The sequence below is a fragment of the Micropterus dolomieu genome, linkage group LG07, assembly GCF_021292245.1.
Source record: "Micropterus dolomieu isolate WLL.071019.BEF.003 ecotype Adirondacks linkage group LG07, ASM2129224v1, whole genome shotgun sequence".
NCBI classification, from domain to species: domain Eukaryota; kingdom Metazoa; phylum Chordata; class Actinopteri; order Centrarchiformes; family Centrarchidae; genus Micropterus; species Micropterus dolomieu.
Genome location: NC_060156.1, coordinates 17068061 through 17092712, shown reverse-complemented (window position 1 = coordinate 17092712; position 24652 = coordinate 17068061). Strand labels below are relative to the sequence as shown.

General features: G+C 39.8%; 1 protein-coding gene across 5 annotated transcripts in view; it reads right to left on the bottom strand.

Annotated features, from left to right (window-relative positions):
• Positions 1-24652, bottom strand: part of sytl5 (synaptotagmin-like 5) — a 54554-nt gene that overhangs the window by 18746 nt on the left and 11156 nt on the right. For 4 of the 5 annotated variants that reach the window (XM_046053504.1, XM_046053502.1, XM_046053506.1 and 1 more), the window contains exons 2-5: positions 5198-5538; positions 4890-5105; positions 2664-2776; positions 2396-2513 (exon numbers count right to left, since the gene is read on the bottom strand). In XM_046053504.1, coding sequence (XP_045909460.1) covers positions 2396-2513; positions 2664-2776; positions 4890-5105; positions 5198-5316 — 566 coding nt within the window. In that variant the 5' untranslated portion in view covers positions 5317-5538. Of the gene's footprint in view, positions 1-2395; positions 2514-2663; positions 2777-4889; positions 5106-5197; positions 5539-8706; positions 8874-24652 lie in introns of those variants that run through there. The other variant, XM_046053503.1, reaches the window with a different exon arrangement.

The following is a 24652-nucleotide window of genomic DNA, read 5'->3' as shown; positions in this document are numbered from 1 at the left end:
ACAACTTGAAATATCTCAACAATTATTCACTGGATTGGCACAAAATTGTTAACATGTTAAAAACCTACACTAAGCTAATGAACATAGTCAACATTATATGTGCTAAACAGCAACATATCAACACAATTTCACCGTCATCACTGTAAATCATAACTTGAACCCCCCCCCCCCCCCCCCCCCCCCCCCCCCCCCACCATTGAGAAGGGTAGCAGCCCGCAGACAAACGCGACGGAAGTTGAACTTCCATATATGGTTCTTCCCAGAAGCCACCGCACACAAAACGTTATGACATTTATCTCGGCCGCTCGGCCCCACTATACTATAATTATATTGTACAGGATACTAATACTTTAATTTCTGCAAATATTTATTTATAATAATGATGATAATAATAAAGCAATGTTTCAATTCATACCACTGTTGTTTATTTTTTTTTGTTTCAAAGTGATTTTGAGTTTCACAAGCCAAGAATGTTCTGTACATCATGAGCCAGAAGTATCTTGATTTAGGGTTAAAACTTTACAACATTACTCAGAATTTAATGATAGAATAACAGCGGTACGACCAAACATTAACAGTATCGTTCACACCGTGGACATGTCTGCTGCGTTGGCTGCAGTGGTCTGTGTGACTGGACCTGGGGGAGCTGACCGGCCGCCAGCAAGCTAGCTAGCTAACTATTCTAGACAGCCCCGCGAAGCATGTTACCTTTACCCTAACCATCACAGTGTGTGTGCCTAAACCTAAGTTACTGATTGTATGCATGTCAACCGGTTAAACCTACAGCTGCGCACATGGGCCTCAAGGCTGACGTGCTAGCAGATAGGGTTAACCTCCATTGCTGTGCAGCCTCCGGTAGGTTACTGCAGCTATTTAATATTGACACCCGACGGCACTTGTGGAGCTTCTCAACTCCGACATTTTCGATTCGCCTTCAAAAAACTGCCGATATTCAAAATCTCCACAGTTGATTTCTCGCCTCAAAACTTCTCAGAAGTGTATTTAAAGTTCTGTTGTTGGCCTCTACAGAAAAAAACCCGCTTTTCATTAGAATATACTGTATGTGGGCCGAGATTAACGTCAACACGTTTTGTGCGTAGTGTCTTCTGGGACAAACCATACTTGGAAGTTCAACTTACGTCACGTCTGCTCAGGTCTGCAGGCTGCAGCTAGATATAGTTGCCACCATCCACTAACAGCAGCGATCAAGATGTTTTGGCTTCACTTTTTGGGAGCTGTCATATTAGCCATCTTTAAATACAGTACTGCCTCACAGACCTTCTAGCATGGCTGTAGATTTTAGTCTTGCTTCCAAAGTTTTTAATGTTGAAAGAACAATTTAAAACTTTGTTTCCATTTGTTTTTTACTACAATAATTACTTAATAATTACGTCAAAATTTATTCATTCATTTCCGTGTTTCCTGTTTTATTTTGTTACTTATCTCTCCTCTCGTTTCTGTCCACCTCACTTCCTGCTCTTGTGTTTTCCCGCTTGTTTGATTATTTGCTCCAACCTTAATCACCTCCCTCTTGTACATTTATGTATTATAAATTTATATTTTATGCCAGAATATGGATTTACTTTGGATTTCTGGTATTTGGATTTTTGCTTGTGCCTTTTTGGATCTGTTCGCCTAGCGTTTGGAGTGTTTTTTACACTTGCCTGCTTCTTCACAGCGTAAGGCTGTTTACCCTTCATTTATTTATTAATAAACACCAAAGACTGCTCTGCCTTGTGTATAACCTGCGTCCGAATCCCTGCTTTACCTCCTCCCTGCTTGACGTAACATGACAATATAAATCCCATGACTGTCTATTACTACTGTTTGTGAATTCTAAAACATTTAACTTTTCACATGAAATTGTTTATAAGATGCAGTAGCACTTTTTTTATATTAAACTTTACTGCTAACAAGATACATGATCAACAAAAATCTTTAACATGTATTTTGTAAATTGTATTTGGAAGATGTGAATGCAGACACTCTTTAGAAGCCACCGCTCTGATCTCTTATTGTGATTTTGAAATGAAAGTAGTTCATTTTTGTTGACAGAGCAGCCCTCATAGATATATTATAACAGAGCTGGTATGGCTTCTTTGTCCGAATCACTGCGATGTCTTCAGGAACCATTCAAGTGCAGCCAAGATAAGGAGTGATACTAGCCGGCACAATCTAATTACTGCTGTTATTTTAAGAAATGTATTTTAAAATGCATTCAGGTCCTCTGAAAAATCAAATGAGCATCCACTTGTTGTTTTCTAATGCAGTTTTTTCTAGTGCATATTTTGCATGTTTCATGTTTTCATGTTGTAATTCACTGAGTAAACCCTATTCAGAATACGTATGTGTTTGCAATGTTAATTAAGCTGTTTTGTACTCTTCCACTACTTACCCTTTCCTCCTGGCACCGTCCACAGCTATTAGTAGTGGACTTCTTTTGGATCTTGGGGTGTCTGGGTTCTCTAACTGAGAAGGTGCTGACAGGTTTTCTGTAGACTTTTTTGCTGTGGCTTGTGATAAAAAAAAAGAAATCAAGAATCAAATAATAAAATCAGCGTATTTCCTACACTACTTCACCACCAAACATATTATTTCCGGACTCTTTTTGGTCTGGCTTTAAACAGCTTTAAAGATTTCAGAACATTAGGGGTGAAACTCACTGGGGGGGCTACTCATGATTGTCTGTTTGATCACGTCACTGCTCGGCACTCCCTGCTCAAAGCGCTTGGACCGCTCCTCCAGAAACCACTCTCCTGTTACCACCTTCAGCTCCCTGCAAACACATCTGCATTTTACTTGGATTACAATGTTTCAACATTCATCAAGTGTTTAAAAAAATCCACCCAAACTCTATCCAACAAGAACCAGTGAGTTATTTTGTGATGACAGGGTTTTGGCAGGCTTCATAAAGTTACAATTAAGGCCTGTTTTATATCACATACTCATATGAAAGATATCAATGAAAACCAGTAGGGATGATAAGGCATATAGTTATTTACCATGTCCATGAAGGTAATGACATCACATTAGTATCAGTACCTTCAAGCTGTATATAACAAATCCTGATAATATTGATCATTAAACATAATGAACGGATGGATTAATCAGCTGGAAAAATACCCAATGGAAAGAAATGTACTGGGGGATTACAGTGTTTGCTGTAATCACACAAAACATTTCAAAAAAATATTAAAAATAATAATATTAATATACACAAAAATATTCCAGTAAATATAAATGAAATTTAACACATTTTAATAACTACTATGGCATTTTAGGGAAACTCTAAACATATGTTTAAAGACTTTTAAAGACCTGCAGATATCCGGGATGAAAAGTGATTTGTGCAACCTGCACTTTTTCTCCTTCCGATTTTTCTGCTTGTGTTTCAGTTGGTGGTTTTCTGCATGACAACTTTAGCTGTGGGCTACATGTGTAGGTGGAGAGAGCAAGAGTTGAGAACACTTTCTTACACTTATTCGAAAACAACATCTTGTGGCCACAGTGTGATTATTCAGGCGACGGTGATGGAGAACTTGATATCACTCCTAATATTTTGTGCAAAGTGATAGAAGAAAACCCTCCCCCCTGCTAAGTGGATTCTGAAGAACAGACACCAAACCCTGATGTTTCCTAGTAAGAATTTCATTGCTTCCAAATAGTTACATTGTAGCAGAGCTATAAATATCTCACATAACTTCTTTGTATTCGATATATAAACCATGCCTTGAGGGCAGGCCAAGGCTCCAGCAAGATTTGTCTTTCTTAATATTTCTAATAACACTTCTTTACACAAACAAGTTGACATTTACATTAACTACATTTTAGTATTATGTTTTAAATGTATCAAAATGGAAGAATAAACATCTAAATCAACATATTAAAATGCAGTGATGATGTAGCAGCTAAAACTTGACAAACCTGAACACTAGCTAAAACCTACAAAGGCTGGACAAACCACAAATAAAGATTGTTTCCACGAACTTGCACAGATTTTGGTCTAGAAGAAGCATAAACCGACTGAGTAAATTACACTAGACGACACAACAGACGACTGGTCAGTAACAACGGCTGCTATACAACTAAACACGGCAAATTCCACCAGACCGCCAACTGTTGAGTGTTATTATACCAAAACAAATATGGACGGGAACCAGCAGCTTGCACTGTTTATATTCAGTGAAGTTTCTGCAGAAGAGGCCAAAAGAGGAGAAAAAAGGCTCAGAGTTTGGGTGAGATTCTGGATAGAGAGGGACGTTGGAGTCTACAGCCTACAGAGGAAACTAGAGGTCAGTGAGCTTTGTAAACAGGGCTAACTTCAGGGAAAACTGTTTATTTACCTGCATGTCTCCCTCAGGCGACACACAAGTGACATTATCGGACGCTACACATGTTTTTAAAAATCTTTATGCGAATGACTGAAGGCTCTTTACACTTATAAAACACTATTTTATCTTGTCTGCTGACTGTCAACACCAGCTGACCGACACTGGAACAGACCCAGTCCAGCTTGGTCCTATCAGTCGCTAAGACCAAATCATTTTCATAAACTGCTCAATAGTCATAATGTGTGTTGAGTAGCAGGAAAAGCACAGGTGATGGCTCAGTCCCAGTAAGCCATGACAGTGAGCCAGCATGAAAAATACCAGCACCTTGGAACCAGCTCACATAAATGGGATGCTGTGGTTTTTAATGTTATCAATCACCTGTGCTTTCCCTGCTGTGACGAGCCAGGTTTTTAATGCTTTAGTGTTTCGTGTTTGGGTGGATTATTTTTTTAAGCCTTGTAGAAGATCACAGCACTGAAACACCTGAGGCCCCCACAGACAAATGGAGACATGCGTGGTGTCATTAACCATCTAAGCCAAACCAGGCATCACACTTACGAGATCTTGGCACAAACATTACACTTCCACTGGTGTGTGTTGGGAGCTTTCACGCGGCAGTCGCTGCAGACGCGCAGCTGACACTCCTTGCAGAGATCTCCTCGGTCGAAGATCAGGCCCAAAGTCTTCAGGCAGCGAGCGCACTGTCGTTCCCCCAGCTCCTGGGGCCGACGGGAACCTTTTCGTTTGATCTCCAGCAGCTCATTCTTTAGCTTCCTATTGCACAGAAAGAGAAGAACATGAAGGGATATTAAGAATACTCTGAGCGAGATGGACTTGAGTACAAAAGGTGAAACTGAAGTCCTCACCGTATCCTCTTCTCCTCTCGTTTCCTTAATTTCTCATCTTTCTGCAGCACCTTCAGGATCATATCTCTTTCATGTTCCAGTAGAAAGGAGAGGTTCAGATCCTCCCCGTCCTGCTCCATTGGTCCCTCAGTCTATAGTCAGCCAATGAAATCAGCCAAGCAATGTTGCATGGAGGAAGTCATAAAGAACTACATTACGCTGCAAAGTGCTCCTCTTTCTGAATGGGTTGGTGTTCTTTTAGCCCTGGCATAGTCTGAACTTCCTGGTGTCCCTCCAGCGTTTCCTCCTCTAATCTTCTGTTTCTAGTGAAAGCTGGCAAGAGGTGACCACTCTCAGGAAACCTAGACGAGGTCAAACAGACACAAGGGAAGGTCAGTAAAATATGGCTGACATTAATGACCTAGAAAAAATAGGGTTGGCTGTTAAAGCCCTGGTTAACGTGCCAGTGTAGAATGCATTAATTAAAATAAAACAATGATTTTTAGGATTACAAGGGGAAGCATTTGAGAGCTCCACAGCACCGTAACAACCTTCCAATTAGGCTCCAAGCCTGACATTCAGTGCACAAGACTCACATTTCTCAGCTTCTATTAGCAAAGCTCCATCTTTCCCTTAAATTCATGACAAGACTAATTTTCTGCACACCTGCATGCCAATCCACACAGCCACACAATATTCATTGGGCAGAGGCTTTTGTACAAAGATGTCATCCCAAGTCAGTCTGTCAGTCCACCACTTTGGTCCAGACCAAAATAGCTCAACAACTGTTGGATGGATTGCCATACAATGTGGTCCAGATATTCATGGTGTCCAGATGATGAATTGCAATAATTCTGATTAGCCCTTAAATTTTCATCTAGAGGCATCATCAACTCATAATTTAAATTTGTCTAACACTTTAGTTCATAGGTGTCGTTTACACTTGGGATGCTGGGGATATGTCCCCACCACTATTTGAAATGGCTGATTTTGCCCCCATCACTTTTTAAAAGTACAAATTGTTAGAAATGTTCTGTAAAGTAGCTTGCACCAAGAAATGAAAATATTTGAAACAGAAAGGTTTATTTGCAAATTAAGAAAACATGCAATGCAAATTAAAATATAGAAGAAACAAATGTGCATTGTCCAAAAAAAGTAACTTAAACAAAAAAAAAACCCTACTGATTCTAAAATCACCCAAAATGTTCATGCGCCAATCAGCAACTTTAACAAATTCTTAACAGTTTCTTCTTGTCCAAGTTTTGTGTTCTTCCCATGTGAACATGACAAACAGCAACACAGTTGAGTTAGGTTTTTGACATCTTTTTCTCTAACATTAAAAGGGTATGCAGCATCTATTTAAACATAGGGTTGATTTATTATCTTTAGCTAACTTTGTTAACGTTATTCCTTAAGTCTTTTCTATTTTGTCATATTTTAGGGCAGTGATTTTGGATAAACTGAACACATGCACTGGTGCTTTCTGTACAGTAGATGTGGTTTTGGCGTTGTTCGATTGACATGGTGTTACAGGTGTGGATGTGATGGATGACTTTTATGAGTATTTCCAGACTGTCGCCTCTTTAGCCTACACTATGCCCTTTTGATGTGCTGTTATGCAATATTTTTTCCGACCTGTAGTAACTCTGACCTCATACTGGTCCCCCGTTATATTTCATAAAATTGCATATACTGAAGATCACTTTTCAACACAAAGTGACGCCCTTGCTTTAGTTTATGATGCAATCCTTGGTGAACTACTTACAATCCCATCAGGCTAAGGTGTAATATGTGTTTAGTGCTAATTAGCGAATTAGTTCAGTGTGTTAACACGAACATTGTAAACATTTCCTGCTAAACATCAGTATGTTAGCATGTTACACGCTGACATTAGCATTTAGCTCAAAGCACTAATGTGCCTCACAGAGCTAGCATGGCTGTAGACTCTTATGCTGCTAAAAAACTTACTATGACAGGAGGAGCCAGGGATTGAACCCCCAACCCTACGATTAATGGCTCTGCCACATGAGGCATGACCACCTTGATTATGATAAATGGTCCACAGGGAACAATGTCAAGCAGTGGAATTGTCACACCTAGCTGTACTGTCGAAATGCTAAGTGGATATGATTTCCTCTGATGTTATTGCTACTGTGATTTGAATGCTCTACATGAACACACACACAGAGACAATATTCTCTATCCAACTGCAGTGCCTGATCAAGTAAACTGCAAGTGAATAACCTGATTTGCACAAAAATTGCTTTCCACCCTGTCAATAAAACCAAGGATGAAGATCAGAAACTAGGAGAGGAACAAAATTCTGTCAGTGGTTGTGAAAATTAAGTTGGGAAATAAAAATTGAATGGAGTGGAGGGATCTGCATAAGCCCACACAAGCCTCCTTCAGTCCTTATTCATTACCGTCTCTTTCATCCTCAGTCTTTCTTCTCTCGCCCCATCCCTTCACTTTACATGAATTAGCACTAATGAACTGAGAGACATCATCTCAGCTTCATTTGTACACAGGCACATCATGACATCAGTGATTATAGCATTTTAAGTTGAACTGCAGGTGCATAGTAGCCAAAGAAGAGATTTTTATTCACCTTTAAGATGTGAGGTGGGGATTTAATAGCTGAAATAATGATGATTTACAGATACCTTTGCATTTAAAATATTCAAACTGCTCAATACAGACATGTAGGCACTAAACAAAATGTCAAAGTCATTACAATTCATCCTGTGGTCAACATGGTTGTCTGTACCAAATTTCATGGCAATCCATCCAATAGTTGTCAACATTTCACTCAAAACCACAAATGTCAATTTCAGTGTGGCGCTAGAATAAAATTTGGTGCAAATCCATCCATACATGTTTACAACTTTAACAGAATATGTGTCAGCTTTGACCTGTTGGTAGTGCTAGATGAAATGTCAGAGGATTACCAAAGTAGGCAGGGGACATCCTCTGGGGATCATGAATGTCTGTTTCAAATTCATGGCAAACCACCCAGATAGCAGACCAACACTGAATCAACATTACCTTGCTATATGGGCATCCATTAGCACAAATGCAACCTCAAAAAAAAAAAATAAAAACACCATAAAGACTATAAAAAAATTATAAACTTCCTGTAGACTTTATTGCAGGACTATTTTATTAGACTGTGTTAGTTTTAGCTAGGTGTGCCTAAAAACTCATAACTGAGTGCATGTAAAGCAAGAATGCCAAAATGCCGATTATAACAACACAGAGAATTGAGGCAGCCAAGCAACTATGTTATATGATGCTCTTGACGTACAGAGCACACATGACAAATATTTGGTCAACAAGGCCAAACTAATATTTATCTGAGCCTCTATCATATTATAGTCATTCTGTGAGAACAAAACACTGTCTCAGAGTTTGAACTGTGTGCTGCAGTAGGCGTGGTGTCCTGACGCAGCCCTCCCTGAGTACACACAGCACACATTCCTGCTGCCGCTCTCTCTGTCCTGGGTGAACATGAGTAGAGGAAATGCACTTACTTCTCAGCTCGGCACTAATAACGTAGCTCCAAGGAAAGCACTGTGACTCATTGCCTTCTCAGTACAGTGTGGGGAAGGTCTTTATCTTTTCCACCATTCACAATTCATGTGGTTCAAACATATAATGGATAATTTGTCACTGAGTCTGTGTTCTACCGGGGACATCTGGCCACAAGGCCACATTGTGGTCTGCTTGGTGTTTTGTAACTCTGTGACATTTTACCACCAATAAGTCTGGTGTTTCCTGCAGGTGGCCGGGCTTACAGACAGCAGAATCAATCTGCCAATTAAAGACCACAGGTGTGCCGGGAGCAGCTGGCCTCCAGTTGGCAGAAAAGCAAAGTAGACATGGATGAGAAATGAACATGGAATAAACATAATATACAGTCATTACTGAACATTCAGCGGGTGGACAGAGGAACACAAAAATGACTTTGAAGTTATAAACCAAGGTCTCATGATGCCTTCCGAACAGCTTCAGTCCTTCATTACCTCTATCTCATCACAGAGCTCACTCTCAGATTTTAGATAATCTTGGCCTTGTCACGCTATAAGTATCTTGGTATTTGGATGGACGATAAGTTAGCTTTCACAAACATGTACAAATACTGTAGATATGTTTATAAAGAAACTCAGGCCAAACAAGCTTTTTATTTTCACAAGTCCTGTTTCCCCTCTGAAGCTAAAAAGAAACTTGTTTAAGCCAACTTTTTATCTGTGATTGACTATGGGGATCTGTTGTACACGCATGGGGCATCATCTCTACTAGGAAAACTATATTCTGCCTAACATGCAGCATTGCGCTTTATCACACGTACCAGATCGTCCACTCATCATTGTGGTTAATACAAAATGGTTGAATGGCCTTCTCTAGCTACACATAGGCAGTTACATTTGTGTGTTTTATCTAAAAGACAATCCTCTGCATATTACCCAGTTACTTGTAGCCTCCTTAACTTTGCGGTCAGTAGTTACCAAACATGGTCTAGCAGGCTACTGCTTTTAAAACTTAGGAAATACTGCTTTTAAAACTTAGGAAATACTGCTTTTAAAACTTAGGAAATACTGCTTTTAAAACTTAGGAAATACTGTTTTTTCATATTGTGCACACTCAACAAGGAACTCCTTACAAATGATTCTCCAGTTATAGAAGCACTTAGGGAGTTCAACACTCTGGACAGTAGATGTTTCCCATAGGCTGGATTCTTTAAGTGTATGTATAGCTGTCTTGGAAGAAGGTTTAACGTATTGTATTGTCATATGTGTGTCAATGTAATATGTTAAATAAAGGTTAAATAAATAAAATAAAATCTCAGTCCTAGACTGTTTGTAGTTCAATACTGGACATTTCTACTAGAAGGAAACCGTTCAACTGTACATATTTTTGTGGGGAAAACAGTGTAAGATGATGACTCATTTTATTTGATTACACTCTGACAGGGTCCGAATTTGTGTTTTATACAGCAGGTTGTTTGACTTTGGATGAAGCACTCTGCAAACAACAGCCCTGTTAGAATCAGCAGCTCAGTAAGGTGAGGCTTTAAAGCATATGTCTGGTGATATTTTATATATTTCTCATAACAGCAAGTCAACAAATCCCCAGTAAAGATCAAAACCAACAATTCATTGTCTGTGTAATAGCCTGACTTATCTTATTTCTCTCCATTGTCAGTCCCACATACAGACCTGCTGCTGCAAATACTCTCTAGAGCACTGAGTCTGATAGCAGAAAATAATCCCCCACAAATGCATTATTTACTCCTGTTTGAGTTACTTTTACTAAAAAATGCAGTGCCCAGCTGCTTAAGGAAGTTACTGAGCCTTTAAAAAAACTACATTTATACACATTTTTAAAGATTTATATATCCAGTACTAACCAAAGGGATTCGAGCTTAGATCTATTTGTTTATAATATATATATATATATACACTTTACTCTCATTCACAGCGGTAATTAACACCTCTATGATCATTTTAAGGCTTTTACATTATTACAGTTTACTTCAGCATCTCAACATAACATTAGAAAGTTTCCCCCTCCAGCCAAATTGTTTTGCTCATCAGTACTCCTGTGATTTAAAAAACAAACATCTGTCCTCTCCAGGTGTTTACTGTTTCTGTTGCCTTGCAATCATAATATAATACAATATGATGCAAGTAAAAGCAATGATCGTTTTAAAGATGGAATATGCTGCTAACTGGAAATCTGCGCTCAAAAACTCAAAATCTTTGCAAATATGATTTGGTTACTTGAAAATTAAGTTACAGTACCCACCCACATTCATACCTCTCTCTGTTTCATTCTTCATTCCCAAATGTTATTCTGGTGTTAAGAAAATAGGAGAAACATTTTCTCCATACATAGGAGATGATGGGGGGGAAACATCCATCATAAACTAGATTCAGCACAACAAAGTCATTTAAGATAGACTGAAGGCTGGGCAATATAGATGATATCATAAACAATACTTTTCAATATTTATTTATTTATATTTACCACAGTGTGGCAAATTGATGCAAAATCCCACACAAAGATTATTAAACTCATAAAAAAATAGGTCCATTTAGTAGATAATCTATATATTATATGCTGAGCTTTTTATGACATCACATGATCTTCATCAGCAAATCAGTTTTCTGAACGAGAAGTGCTCAGAAAAAAAAAATTTGAACGCTTCTTCATTTAACGATGTACTAACTAATTACTCAAAATAAACAATTAAGAGATTGAGACTGAAAAACGTTTCGATTCTTTTGATTGGTGGACCCTTACGTACTAAAGAAATATAAATATTTGAGGAAGTGACACAAAATTGAGGGAGTCACCAGTTTTTCTTCATATATCTTGTTTACCAAACATTATTACATCTGAATGAATTATACTTTGATGCTCATGGCTTCTATAAAATGAACTGAATGACTGAATTGTGGAGAATTTAACCAATGTAATGATGTGTAGCATGTTCACCTTGACTATTTGTATGCACGCTCTAAGCAGCACACAACTAGCTCGAGCAGGCGACCCGGTGGGCTTTAAGAGGATACGTCCGGTATGTGTTCGATATGACGGGAATACTTTGATTTCAAAATGCTCCCTATTTTTGAGGATCTTATTGCCATTACTACACTAAAAACGTGGTGTAACAGTAGCACAAACAGAAAAGAGTCATGAAGTCAGTCAACTGACTCAGAACTGATGTCATTTGCTCTACCCAGATTTTGGTCACCATCCCTTTGATGTCTGCCTGTCCCTGTGTTTGTGTTGAGGTAAAGATGTCACAGCAGTTTCATCGCTATGATAATGACTTAAGAATCTCTCCTACATTAAGTGGGTACTATCTGCACTGGAAAATGAAATTGAGAAAAGTACCTGGTAACAAAGCAAGTTGAGCCGAGCTTTACCATGCAGTATAAATGAGGCTTATACCCCATGTCGGCCCTGTGATTGTCTGGCGACCTGTCCTGTCAGCCTCTCACCTCCCCTCTAAAGGTTAAGCAGGTATACCTAAAGGACGAACTGATGAATTTTGCTGTAGTTCTCATACATACAACTGTGCATTTTCCCCCTGACATCACTTTCTCTTTCAACGCGTTCTGCTCAGCTCATATTTCTCCCTCTTGTTCACTTCTGAACTTCAGTAGGATCTCAATAGCAGGGCAGCAATAATCAAACCGGTGCAGAAGCTTTGAATGTATCACACACACATTTCACTCTGCGTAAATGCGGTTACAAAACCTTTCTGCGATAGAGTCAAAGTGGGATGAATGAGGTCGAGAGAACATTATATGGTGTGAGCTGTATTTCTGCAGAAATGTGGGTCACCCCCCCGTCCTCTCCAAACTGAAAGTTCATCCAGCTTCTACATCAGTTTTAGCCCCGTTATTTCAGTAAGGAGCATCTTTGACTCCAAAGATCTTTTTTTGCCTCAAAGAAAGTAAATAAACCGTACAATAGCCCCTTCACCTTGTATCAGCAGATTCTTAATCTCTGGGAGGCTGAAGTTTTTCCACATAATTTCCCCAGGCGCTTAATTTTCTAGCATGTACTCTTCCACATAATGTTGACAGAGGTGACTACAGTGTGAAGAGCAGCATGTACAGACCATTAATAAATTATACAACGTGCCAGGTCAATGTAACAGACAGATGCACGAGTCTGTTAACCCTTTTTCTGTCTAGATGATTTTCTTTAGGTTGAAAGTCGATGAGACGTCCAATCATTAATGCACTTAAGGCTCAGCTCTGCTATTTTGTTTTAATGTATATCCCGTAGATCTCCCTGTGGTAATTCACAGGATGCTGCACGTCTTCCTCCTGAATCATTAACATGACACAGATGGCAGTAGACAGTGATGATGAGTGGCAGAGAGCGTCTCTGGTGACCATTAAACAGCAGGTCACTTCACCTCTGCCAGAGATCTTCTTCTGCAGGCTGCAGCGACAGCCATCACTTTAATATGCTTTAATGTGGTCCACACACACACATTAAGTGTAGAAAACATTAATTATTTACCAACAAAATTCAATAATGACACACTTCACAGCTGCTTACATCGGTGACATGGTGCACAAACTAGAGAATAGAGCATAAAGTATACTGATACTGCATCTCCGTTTTGGTATGTTTTGCTTAAACAAGTACTGAAAGGTCTAGGCACTGTATCATTCCTCATCTATTTAATCACCTCCCAACATCTGTGCGCATGCCAAGATGAACTGATCCTACCAACGAGTCTGTGTAGCCAAAATCCGATGAAGCTTTTTCTCATTACTGCTCCATTGTTGTTCATAGAGAGGAAGTAAGTTCCATTGTCACTGCACATTATTTTTGGCCATTACAGTTGTCTGATGACTTGAACACTTGCAAGTTGAAAACATGGGAATCTTACCCATTTCTACCATCAATCTGTCACGGCTGCTGCAAGTCACAGGCCTTTTCTATCTAAACATTGTGTTAGTGATGAACAAATAGAGAACACATGTAAATAGAAATATGTTTTGACTGTTAAAATCTTATTTTATTTGGTTAAACTTGCATTAAATGATGTGTTATGTTAAGTTGATATGGCGAACATGTCAGCAAACAGATGTTTCATCCAGCGGACATGCAGAACCATTAGTATTATTTGGAGTCGTGTTTCTGTTCACCTGATGAATGTATGTCCTACATTCTCTCTCTTTTAGCTCTGGTTTTTCTCTCTACCAGCTGCGGAGGAAAATATCTGTCTCTTCAGCTGCTAAATGTGCCACTATGTTAACCAGCTAGTACTGTACAATGGGTTTATTAAAATAACAGCAGCCTGCTGCTCGAACAGTGTTGATGAGAATGATCCAAAAAGCAGAACAAAGAGCCACTAGATGCTAAAAACGTCAGTAGAGCTGAGGAAACAAGTGACAGCTTTCACATTGCACATTGTCATTTGATCATTTGTTAATATATAAATATTGATTAGTGTAGCTTTAATATTTTATCACTTAGCTTGAATGTTGAAATTAGTTATTAGGAAGTTATGTTTTCAGTGCCGACAAGAAAATCCACTGGCCTGATTTCCATGAAACTTGGTGGAAGGGTGAAGGATGGGCCAAGGCAGAATCCATAACTTTTTGGAGCGGATCCAAATCACAAGGCACAAAAAATATTTTCACTTCTGTTAACTTTGCGATATGATTCAACTGTAACAAGTCTATGGCAAAATTATGTTTTTTGTTCAGCACGTTATTACAACCCGTACTTACGTTTATTATGGTAGCGACCTCTAGTGGCCCTAACCAAGTAGTTTTGTTGCCTAAACCTAAACAAACTGCGACCGTTTCATGTTAACCACGTGTTAAACGTCATGTGACTTACATTACGTGACTTGCGTAACCTAGTTAAGGCCTGTCCCTGGACTGCAACAGGAAACCCTCATATGTGTAATTTTGGGAGGCATTGATAAACAACTTATTTTGTCATTTAGCTTGAAGGACTTGTTGCATAGAAGACCTTGGTGAAGGTCTGTGCTCTCCGAGGGCCCTTCCAGTTATGTATTGCATTTGTATTACATCCTTAATAAGCACCGAAAATCTTCAAAGATATACCAGAAGGCCATGCATGCATTAACTGATGTGAAAATAATGATTTATATGGAAATGCTCTGTTTTTGTATAGCGCCTTTCTAGTCTTTGTGACCACTCAAAGCGCTTTTACACTACATCACAGCATTCACCATTCACTCACATTCATACACTGGTGGAATAGCCACCAGGGGCAATTCAGGGTTCAGTATCTTGCCCAACTACTTTGTTGATGTACTGCTATTTTTTTGATTGTAATCTTTTTTTTTCAAAGATAAATCTCAGCACAATTACTGTAGGTTTTTTCAATGTCTGAACATGAATTCTTTTGGAGAAAAGCAACCCCTGCTTGTCCATTGCCTTCAGTGAAAAGGGGAATCACACAAGACAGCAGAACAAACTGGACTTTAAAGCCAGACAGGGTGCTAAATTGCCTAACTCTTTTATTCAAGGAGTAATTCCAGTGGGAAACATCACGACAATGACAGATGACAGATGACCAATGCACAGCAATGCTCGGAGCACATATAGTTCAATTGATTTTATAAGTAAGAGGCCGCGATGAAGCACAAAGCTCTTGAGATAGATTTCTGCCCATAAAACCCAGAGAGTCGGGGCAATGAAATTTACCAGTAGTGAGTCTACAGTGAGCACACAGTATCTTTTTTACAACGCTGCGAGTGCTGTGCAGATTCTGACAAAGATACATATGGATGTTGTATCTCAAAATGGTTTCCAGCTCACTCCGCTTATCTCAGCTTAAAGGAAATTAAGCAAATAAGATGTATCCCGCTATCTCAGCTGTATATCTCCCTGCATGTAATTCACTTCCTGAGATCGGATGTGGAGCTGTTTTCACAGCCAGGTGAAATCAATAGGTTGCCATCGTCTTCACAGAAAGGTCTAGAAGAAATCTGGAGTGCTGGATGAGACCGAGAAGAGTTGGATAGGTTTGGGCGAGGAGGAGACGGCACATTCAATGATACATGACGTGTTTGTCCGAGTGGAAAGTATCCCTTCCTGTGTGTTCTTTTCATTTAAGTGGTGACCTCTCTCTCTGTCTCCCTTACTCTTTCTCTTGCCTTTGTCGCTGTCTGACTCACACACACACACACACACACACACACACACACACACACACACACACCTCAGGGCAGATAACAAATCCGAACCACTGCAGTGCACTAATGACCTTCTCTCTCAGCCCAGAGACCTGTCAGCCACACTGTCCGTGTCACTGCCAATCATGCGAGGCTCTATCTGCAGACATTCCCGTCACTAGTCTTCATCCCCTTCATCCTTCAGTGCCTCTGCTGAAACACAGCCCATCAAGGTTTGCCAATCAGAATCCAATTTGAAACCTTAATTACTTGGTTGGCTCAAAGGTAATGAAGCAGCATTAGACACCAATTGGAATAACTCACCTCCGTCAAAGCCTGACTAGCATTCTGTCCTCGCCAGATTTGGCCTTTCTGGCTCTGATTATGAGTCCACAGGGAGGGTGGAGATGTCAAATTGCTGCTGAAAGAAAGATCCACCAGAACAGCAGCCAATGCTTTGATCTAATCTCTAAGCTGGCTGTCTACAAATTTTCATGCTTGGACTGGAGGATGAGTGTTAGCACAGGAGAGACGGACAACTTTGTGAAGGTTGGCGTATGCTTGAGACAAGCTAGTTCATGTGTCTGAAAGGCAAAAGTGTTTATAACACTGAAAGCCGGGTTGAAGCTGTCATAGAGAGGGGTGAGATACAATCACCGCACACACTTTCTGACAGTCTCTGCTGAAAGCATTCATGGTGTTGCGCCAGACACAAAAACTGACAGAAGTTGTTGCATGGAGAATAAAAAAATAAGAGCTAGAGTCCTGCTTACTTTCTCACCTCCATACACCTGGACAAGCACTGCATGAAGTGGGAGCAATTGCTGGATTAACAAAAATTCTGCCCTGGCACTGTAGCCACACCAGCCCACATTACCACGCATCCCCACTCACGAACACACATTCACTAATTAGGCTACATTTGTGTACTGGTGGTGAAATAATATAAGCAGTAGGCCAACCACATGTAACAGATCTGTAACTTTTAATGTATGTGACAGGGACACAATGCTCCATAGTTTTTAAAAAGCACACGTTTAACAAATTTACAACTAGGGCTAAAGTTAAAAATTAAAAAATGGCTGTCCATCTGAGTATGTTGTAGAGTCTGTGTGCTCTCTGTCTGTTTGTCTGCAGTTCCTGTCTTTCTCTACTGCAGAGAGAGTTAATTACAAACCGAACATTTGTGTGTCACTGTTTTCTTCCTACCTCTACCACACTCCTCCCTGTCTCTGCTAGGCCTACAGTAGCATCCTTCCTCACGGCACTGGTACTACGGGACCAGGGGTCTGTGACTGTACTGATTCCAGCTACATCCTAGTTCATGAAAGCAGTATAGGATGTAAACATCGCAGGAAAATGTTTTCTCACACACTGCTCTCAACATTGGAATACACATGAATAAAAACAAGTAAGTCTGTTAGATGGCAGAACTAGAAAGGATTATGGTTTTCTGTACTGACAAAAGTAACTTTACTGACAATCAGATTACGTTGCACTCTCTCTGATGAGGTGTTTAAGTAACCTACTTGAGTTTGTCCATCTCAGGACCAGGCTGGCTTTATATTTTGTCTTCTTCTTTTCTTGTTATTATTATTAGGCATAGGCCATAAGTAATAAAACCTCATCTGATGCACCGTCGTCTAGGGCTGTGCCATATGACGAAGGCTGATGAGCCACACAACACTATCCACCAGTGGCAGCCGTGAGGTGCGTGTCAGTCAGATAACCTTAAATTACTTGCCCACGGATATACAGCTTACTTTATAGTTCGCCAAGACATGCTGTTGATGTTAGCTGTAACAGCAGGAGAGCTGCGAGTGTTGCTGTCTGGAGCTGCTGAGCTGACTCTGGGACCGTCTCGTCCTCTCGTGATAGCTTAGCAGCAGCAAGTAACGTTAGCGTCAATTTGCTAATCCATAACCTAGCTAACATTAGTTACATAACTTGCTGTGTCATTGTTTAACGTTACTCTATCATGGTAACGTTAACCTATTTGTTATGGTGTTGGATTTCTCCCTTCTAAGTTTTCACTTACCCCACCTTTATAATGCAGAGAAATATCCTGAGTTCCAGTTGGAAATGCCATATTTCATTGTATTTACAAAAAATCTTCTATATCGGGATATATTGTTATTGGGATATGAAATGACCTACATCGGGATATGAATTTTTTGCCATATAGCACAAAACTACCGTTGTCCTGTAAAAACAATGTACTTATTCAGCATTTCCCACAGACTGAGAGTAGGCTATATTTCAGGTTATTTCTCATTTAACCTTTTTAATGCTACTTACATACTTCTCCACCTTTATTTTAGAGTTTACTCACTAGTCTACTTGAATCTGACTTTCTCCATCACCAGTAGGCTATATTTTATGAAGTGGCCGAAATGACACAACACACGTCATTTCCACCCACGTTTCCGTTTTCAACCGCATGTGCACAGAGGAGGCTTTTTAATGAGGATGATCGAAACTGAAACTAACGTTGTACCCAGTTACAACTGCACCAGTGTGTTCACTGTTGTTTTACCTGGTCCGTGCTTGTAAAATATCCACGTGTCTGCGTCTTATAACGTAATAGATAGCATCTCTCTCAGTGTTGCTTAATGCTTAAATGGGTTGCCAGATATGCTTGGGCGGCTGTTAATGTACCTGAGCTGCCCGCCCAAGTAAAGCCTATGTGTGGGAAAGTGATATTATTATCAACCTGACCGGACCTCCCCAAAATAAATGCCCCTCTGGCATTTGCCAGAATTGCCAGATGGCCAATCCCCCGGGATGCAAGGCGTCACTATGCTTCAACTTTAGTGCTTGTCAGATAGTTTAATAGCATCTGAAACCTCCTACGAAGAGTTTACATGCAAAACATGTCATGAGTTCATGAATTCTGATGCATTGATATAGGTTAAACTTGCACCAGTATAGAAAATTATTAAAATTAGCTCCATTTCAACCACCTATGGCATAAACAATATACTGTAGGGGCCTTATTTTTCTGCATTTAGCTAGTAAGTTTAATTTTAATACTTGTGTATTAAAACTTATGTACATTTTCCTAATACTAATACACTTGCATACTTTTACCTATCTAACATATTCAATGCAGAACTATTACTAGTAATTGTAATTGTATTGTAATATATTTTTTAAATTACAGTATTGCTACTTTTACTTTAGTAAATTATCTCACTACTTCCTCTGCCAGAGTTGTTTTACAAGCCTCTGTGTTTTACCACCACCATTGTTTAAAGAAATTCCTGCCCAACCATGACTAACATTTAAAATACTGCCCTTACAGCCACGAAGCACATGTGTCACAGCCACTGTAACATAACAACTTTCAGTGGAGCCGTCATCAGTAATGACCTATCAAGCCTGCAGGCCTCCACAGCTTCCTGCAGGACCCAATGGACCGGAAAATAGGAAAAACAAACCAACAGAGTTAGTGCCACCAAAAACCTTATCCAGACCTCCCACCCCCATCAACTGTCCTCTCTTGTACTCCAAACACTCCTCCTTCCACTATCGGTTCGCCCGTTTTCACCTTGACTGAACTCTCCTGAATGATTCTTATCTAACCGCTGCTTATTGTCCTTGCATTGATAGGTTGTTTGTGTCAGTTCACCCGCTAATTAAGAGAAAAGGGCAGTGTGGGCTCAGGAAAAGGCTGCCACTCCTCCAAACAACACAGCCAGAGACGGAAAAACGATGATTGGTTTGGTTGGTTGTGTTGTGTTGCTGTGTGGGTGTGACTGCTGGAATAAAAGACTACCAGGAACAGAAAAGCAAATCTGGACTCTAAGGGGGAAAGGAACAAGACAGTTAAATCAGGTGCTCAGTTGTGACTGAATGCAGGTTAAGCCTTCTGACCTTTAAATCTTTGTTTTTCATCCACAGAGAACTCACAGCACATCTTAAAACAAACCTCGACGTGTAAGAATACAAAAAGCTCAAGACATAGTTCTCCTCCTCATAATGTTACAGATTAAGTTCAGAGCACTCGTATTGTGATCACTGTTACATAAAGTTAATATTTTCTGGAATACATTCAAAATTTTGACTGCTTTGGAAAACTGCTTTATTATTTAACGCTGTGTTATAAAATGTACCCATGTTAAAAATAACCTATTACATTAAAATGGCATCACCCAAAATAAAGATGCCTCAGATCATTTCCTACGCTGTGAAGTCTAATACCAGTGGAGGATGACAAACAAAAACACAATTTCCAGATTTTGCAGCCACAAGCGCCCCTCAAACAAACATCAAACAACGACCGATGTAGCTTAAATTCTGCCCAATTATAAAATTAAAATTAAAGTTGGGATTAGTGGCTGCCTGGCATAAGAATCTACAGGCTCCCTAGTGGCTCAGATTTAGTCACAGTGGTGTTTTGAACTGAATGCTAATGTCAGCATCATAACATGCCCCCAATGACAATGCAGGTATAATATTTACCCTGGTTTACCATCTGTTTACCATCACCATGTGGGGCAGCTGTGGTTCAGGAGATAGAGCGGGTTGCCCGTTAAATGGCAGTTCAATGTGCATGTCGAAGTGTCCTTACTGATTGATACTGAACCCCGAATTGCCCCTGGTGGCTATTCCACCGGTGTATGAAAGCGCTTTGGGTGGTCACAAAGACTAGAAAGGCACTATACAAATACAGAGCATTTACATCTTAGTTTTTTATGTTAGCATGCTAACATTTGCTTATAAGCACTAAACACAAAGTACAGTTGAGGCTGACGGGAATGTGGGCAGGGGCGTAGTCGGTTTACCAACAACTGCCCTCACAACTGCAAGATGGCCACTACAACAAATACTTTGTGATAATTGGATTAACTATAATTTTCTTTAGGCAATGTGCTCTAAAGTAACATGTGAAATGATCAGGATATCCTTCCTGCATTTGTTATTGAGGCCTTGTATAAAGGTTAAAATCCTTTTTAGCATCTTAAATATTAAAGTTGATATAATGTCAGATCAATTTGCTCTTATTTAAACTATATACACACAAAGTTTGTTTGTTGAACATTTTTGTTCCGTGTTCCCCTAGTGTTTTACTCCAGCCCTGCCTGTGGAGAATTTGGAAGTCTGTGCTAAAGTTTATGTCATGTGAGTTTTTCATGTCAGTAGTTGTCAAGATATTTCATCTGAATCATTGTTGTGGACTAATTGCCCACATTTCCATCCCTACATTCTAACTGTATGATTAAGGAGCATCCACAGTGCAGAGGATTCAGCCTCTCTACTGTAAACTGTGTCACGCATAAATAAAGTCCATGACACCAAAACCAACTGCTCCCTCGATAACATCACTACCTCTTTGTATAAAGGACCTGATCACATTAGAAAAGAAAAATCAAGTTGTAAAAAGTTATCTTCTTTAAATAACACAGACCTCTGACACAAATGAAGTACCCCGTTTATTCTCTCTTTGTTGCCATCGTGTTTCTGTTTGTACTGCAGCAAAAATCCACATAATTCAAATCTAATTCTGAATGCTTAACTACTTTAACTCCCCGCCTCCTCTCCTCCTCCGCCCCCACCTGCACCCTCAATAAATCAGTTTGTTTGTTTCTTAATGTGATTAATTACACACAAGAACTTCTGTGTGACAGGTGACAGAGACAAGCGACGACCCTCGCTCCCTCAGTCTTCAGTACAGTCAGCTCTCCCCATGTCTGCAGTGTGAAACAGGCCAATTTATTCTGCCAAAACTGAAACCAGCATGAAATGGTCCAGATTTGAAGCCGCAGTCTGCCGTCTACTCCACAGATCTGGCACTGTTGAGGCAAACGATAGAAACTGTGAGACGGTTCAAGTGCAGGCAGTCTGGTTGTTGGATAAACACACACTTTCAGCGCACAGTATCTGAAATCTCAAGTTGTACGGAATCAAATTAATAAATTTTACTCTCAGAAGACGTTCCCCTTGAATAGAAATGGGAGTCAAATCTTTAAGGAACTCTGTCAGAGATTATTCACAGATAAACCCAAGATGGAGGTGCACCTTTTAGAAACACTTTGCACAGCAAACCCCCTTTTGTTTTTCAGCCACATGTGTTGAAGATTTCCGTGTTGTTACTATGAGCACTTAAAGAACAAGAGATGAGAGGCTTTTTAGAGTGAGACTGGATCTCATTAACCCAGTTTTAGCCGTGGCCTCTGCTGCTTCTTCACAGGGAGAGAAAGAGACAATCAGGTTATAAACCTCTCCCTCTCCTTTCACCAACATGGCTGAATATTTCATAGCACTCATTGCTGCTTAACCGCTGCTTTCACTACAGGCTAATGGAAAGATGGAAATCCTCTGAAAATGCCTGTGTGTGTGTTCGGAGTGTAACAACTGAATAGCATGTGTGATTTAAAGATGAGTGGATGCTAACGGATTAGGATTTTTTTTAAAGATTAGCCTTGTGTCTGTTTAAACTGTATCCTGGATCCTTAGCATAGCTGGAACATCGAGGAGACAGATGCACAATGAGATTCAGTGTTTGGAGGACAGATGCTGGCTGAGCCTCCAGGACCGATCGATGAATATATAACTGTATTTAAGTACAAATTTGAGGCACTTGTACTTTCCTTGAGTCATTTCTTTTCATGCCACTTTCAATTCTACATCACATTTCAGAGGGAAATATTGTTCCTTTTACTTCACTAAAACTATCCAACTGCTGTAGTTACTAGTTACTTTACAAATTGCATAACAAAGACATGAGGAGCTCATAAAATATGTTTTGTTATAACAGTATTACTACAACAGTAAAATGCAGCTTTTACACAAATGCATGAGTAATAATAATCTAATGTAGTATAGTAAGTAAATAATAATAGTATAACACTCACAGGGGCCATTTTTCTGCATGAGTACTTTCACTTTTATTGCTTTAACTACATTTTCCACGTTTTTAGATACTTTTAATCCGTAAATGCAGGATTTTTACTTGTAATGTACAGCACGGTTTTAGTACTTAAGCGAAGCATCTGAATACTTCCTTCACCACTGCTCCTGGATTGATGTGTTTAAAAGAATGCATCTACAGAATCAAGTCAGAGAAGCAAGTAGAAGGATTCACTTGTCAGCCTTTTCCCACACTGACAGTGACAGTAGCCAGGCGTTTTGATCTCTAGTTTCACATTTCAGGGGAGTTTATTTGGTGAGGGTAGTGGTGATGAGTGAGTTTCATCTGGTCATGACATTCATTTAAATACAGCACTTGTAAAACAAAAAAACACATGTGCGCTCTCAGCATCCCACACATGCAAGGAAAATCCTGGCTAGGGGACAAAACAGCTGTATCTGTAAAATTAACGGCCCAAAGCAACCAATATCTGGAGCACAAAACCTTTTAACAGAAAGGGCATCCTGATCTGCATTTAAGCACAGCCAGAGACAATTACTGAACTCTCATGTGGGGAAAAGCGTCTGTTTAAAGTTCACAGATGCTTATGTGAACAACTGAATGCAAAACTATGAATGACTTCCAGGAGAGACAGTCAAAAATGTGGGCTGTTATCCTCATATTTAAACAATATTGCTCTTCCATCATTTTTATATTATGGCCGGTTTTTCAGTCCACCTTCCAATATGGCAGAACAGACAGAGAGATAAAAGCAAATACATAACTTCAGTGTCTCAGTGGTATGAACTAACAGTGAATAGAGACATTTCAATATGGACTTTGCTCTTTACAACAAATATGGGTGAGGTCGACTTACTGAAACCAATGATTAATGCTCCAGATTATGTGATTAAAATGTGCACTACATTTTAGTCATACACCCGTAGGTCTCCACCTACAATGACATCATGAAGTGGGTGACCTTCTACCTTGCAATAAAAAGAGCGCTTGACCTGCAGAAAAAAACATCGTGTGATGCTTTAATAGACGGTCAACATGGAGTGTCCTTAAATTGACAGATTGACATTTTGGAATCAGGAGACGGTTAGCTTAGCTTAGCATAAAGAGTTCAATAATATTGTCTCTATATGACTGTATCTTCACAAAATTCGCATTTCAATATATGAAACAGTTGTCGTATGTAAATTAATAAGTTACATTTGACCCAAAAGTACTTGAGAGCATTTTCACTGTCATTCTTACCATCTCACATATCATTATAATACTGTGTCATTTCATACTTATATCTGTGTCTATTGCAAACCTTCTCTTAATTACCCAAACAAAATATTCATAACTCTAGGTCCACTTACCGCTGTAGGTTTGTTGTTTATTATTGCATAACAGTGATGCGGGGACTCTAGTTTCAGGTGATTCTTTACACAAACAAAGCCGACCTTAATCTGTTCAAATATATTCATTGATTAAACACCTTGATGCGCACGACATGCTAACAATGAATCTAATTAATGTCCGGGTTTGATGTACACTCTGCTGTGTTGACTTTTCCACACAGCAGACCAACCTGCTCAAAATGCTGCTACTGGGAATTAATAAAATAATGATGTAAGAGTCCAGTCGGCCAATCACGCCCCACCGTCCCCCTTCAGAGCACCCACAGAGGCTTGTGTCCGAACAGTAGAGGGTTAGGGAGGGCGACACAGAGGCATCACTCTATGACCAGCAATACTCAACTGAGTCATTCCTCTCAGCACTGCCTCCAAATTACATTTCTACTTTTGTGATGTTTTTTCTCTCTCCCCTCCCACATCTGCAGTGTTGGTGTGTTGGACAGGCTACCTCTGATTGCTTTGCTGTGGCCGTGATTCAATGATGCATCTCTGAGGCCGCATGGGGCTACAGGCTGCATACCAAACGG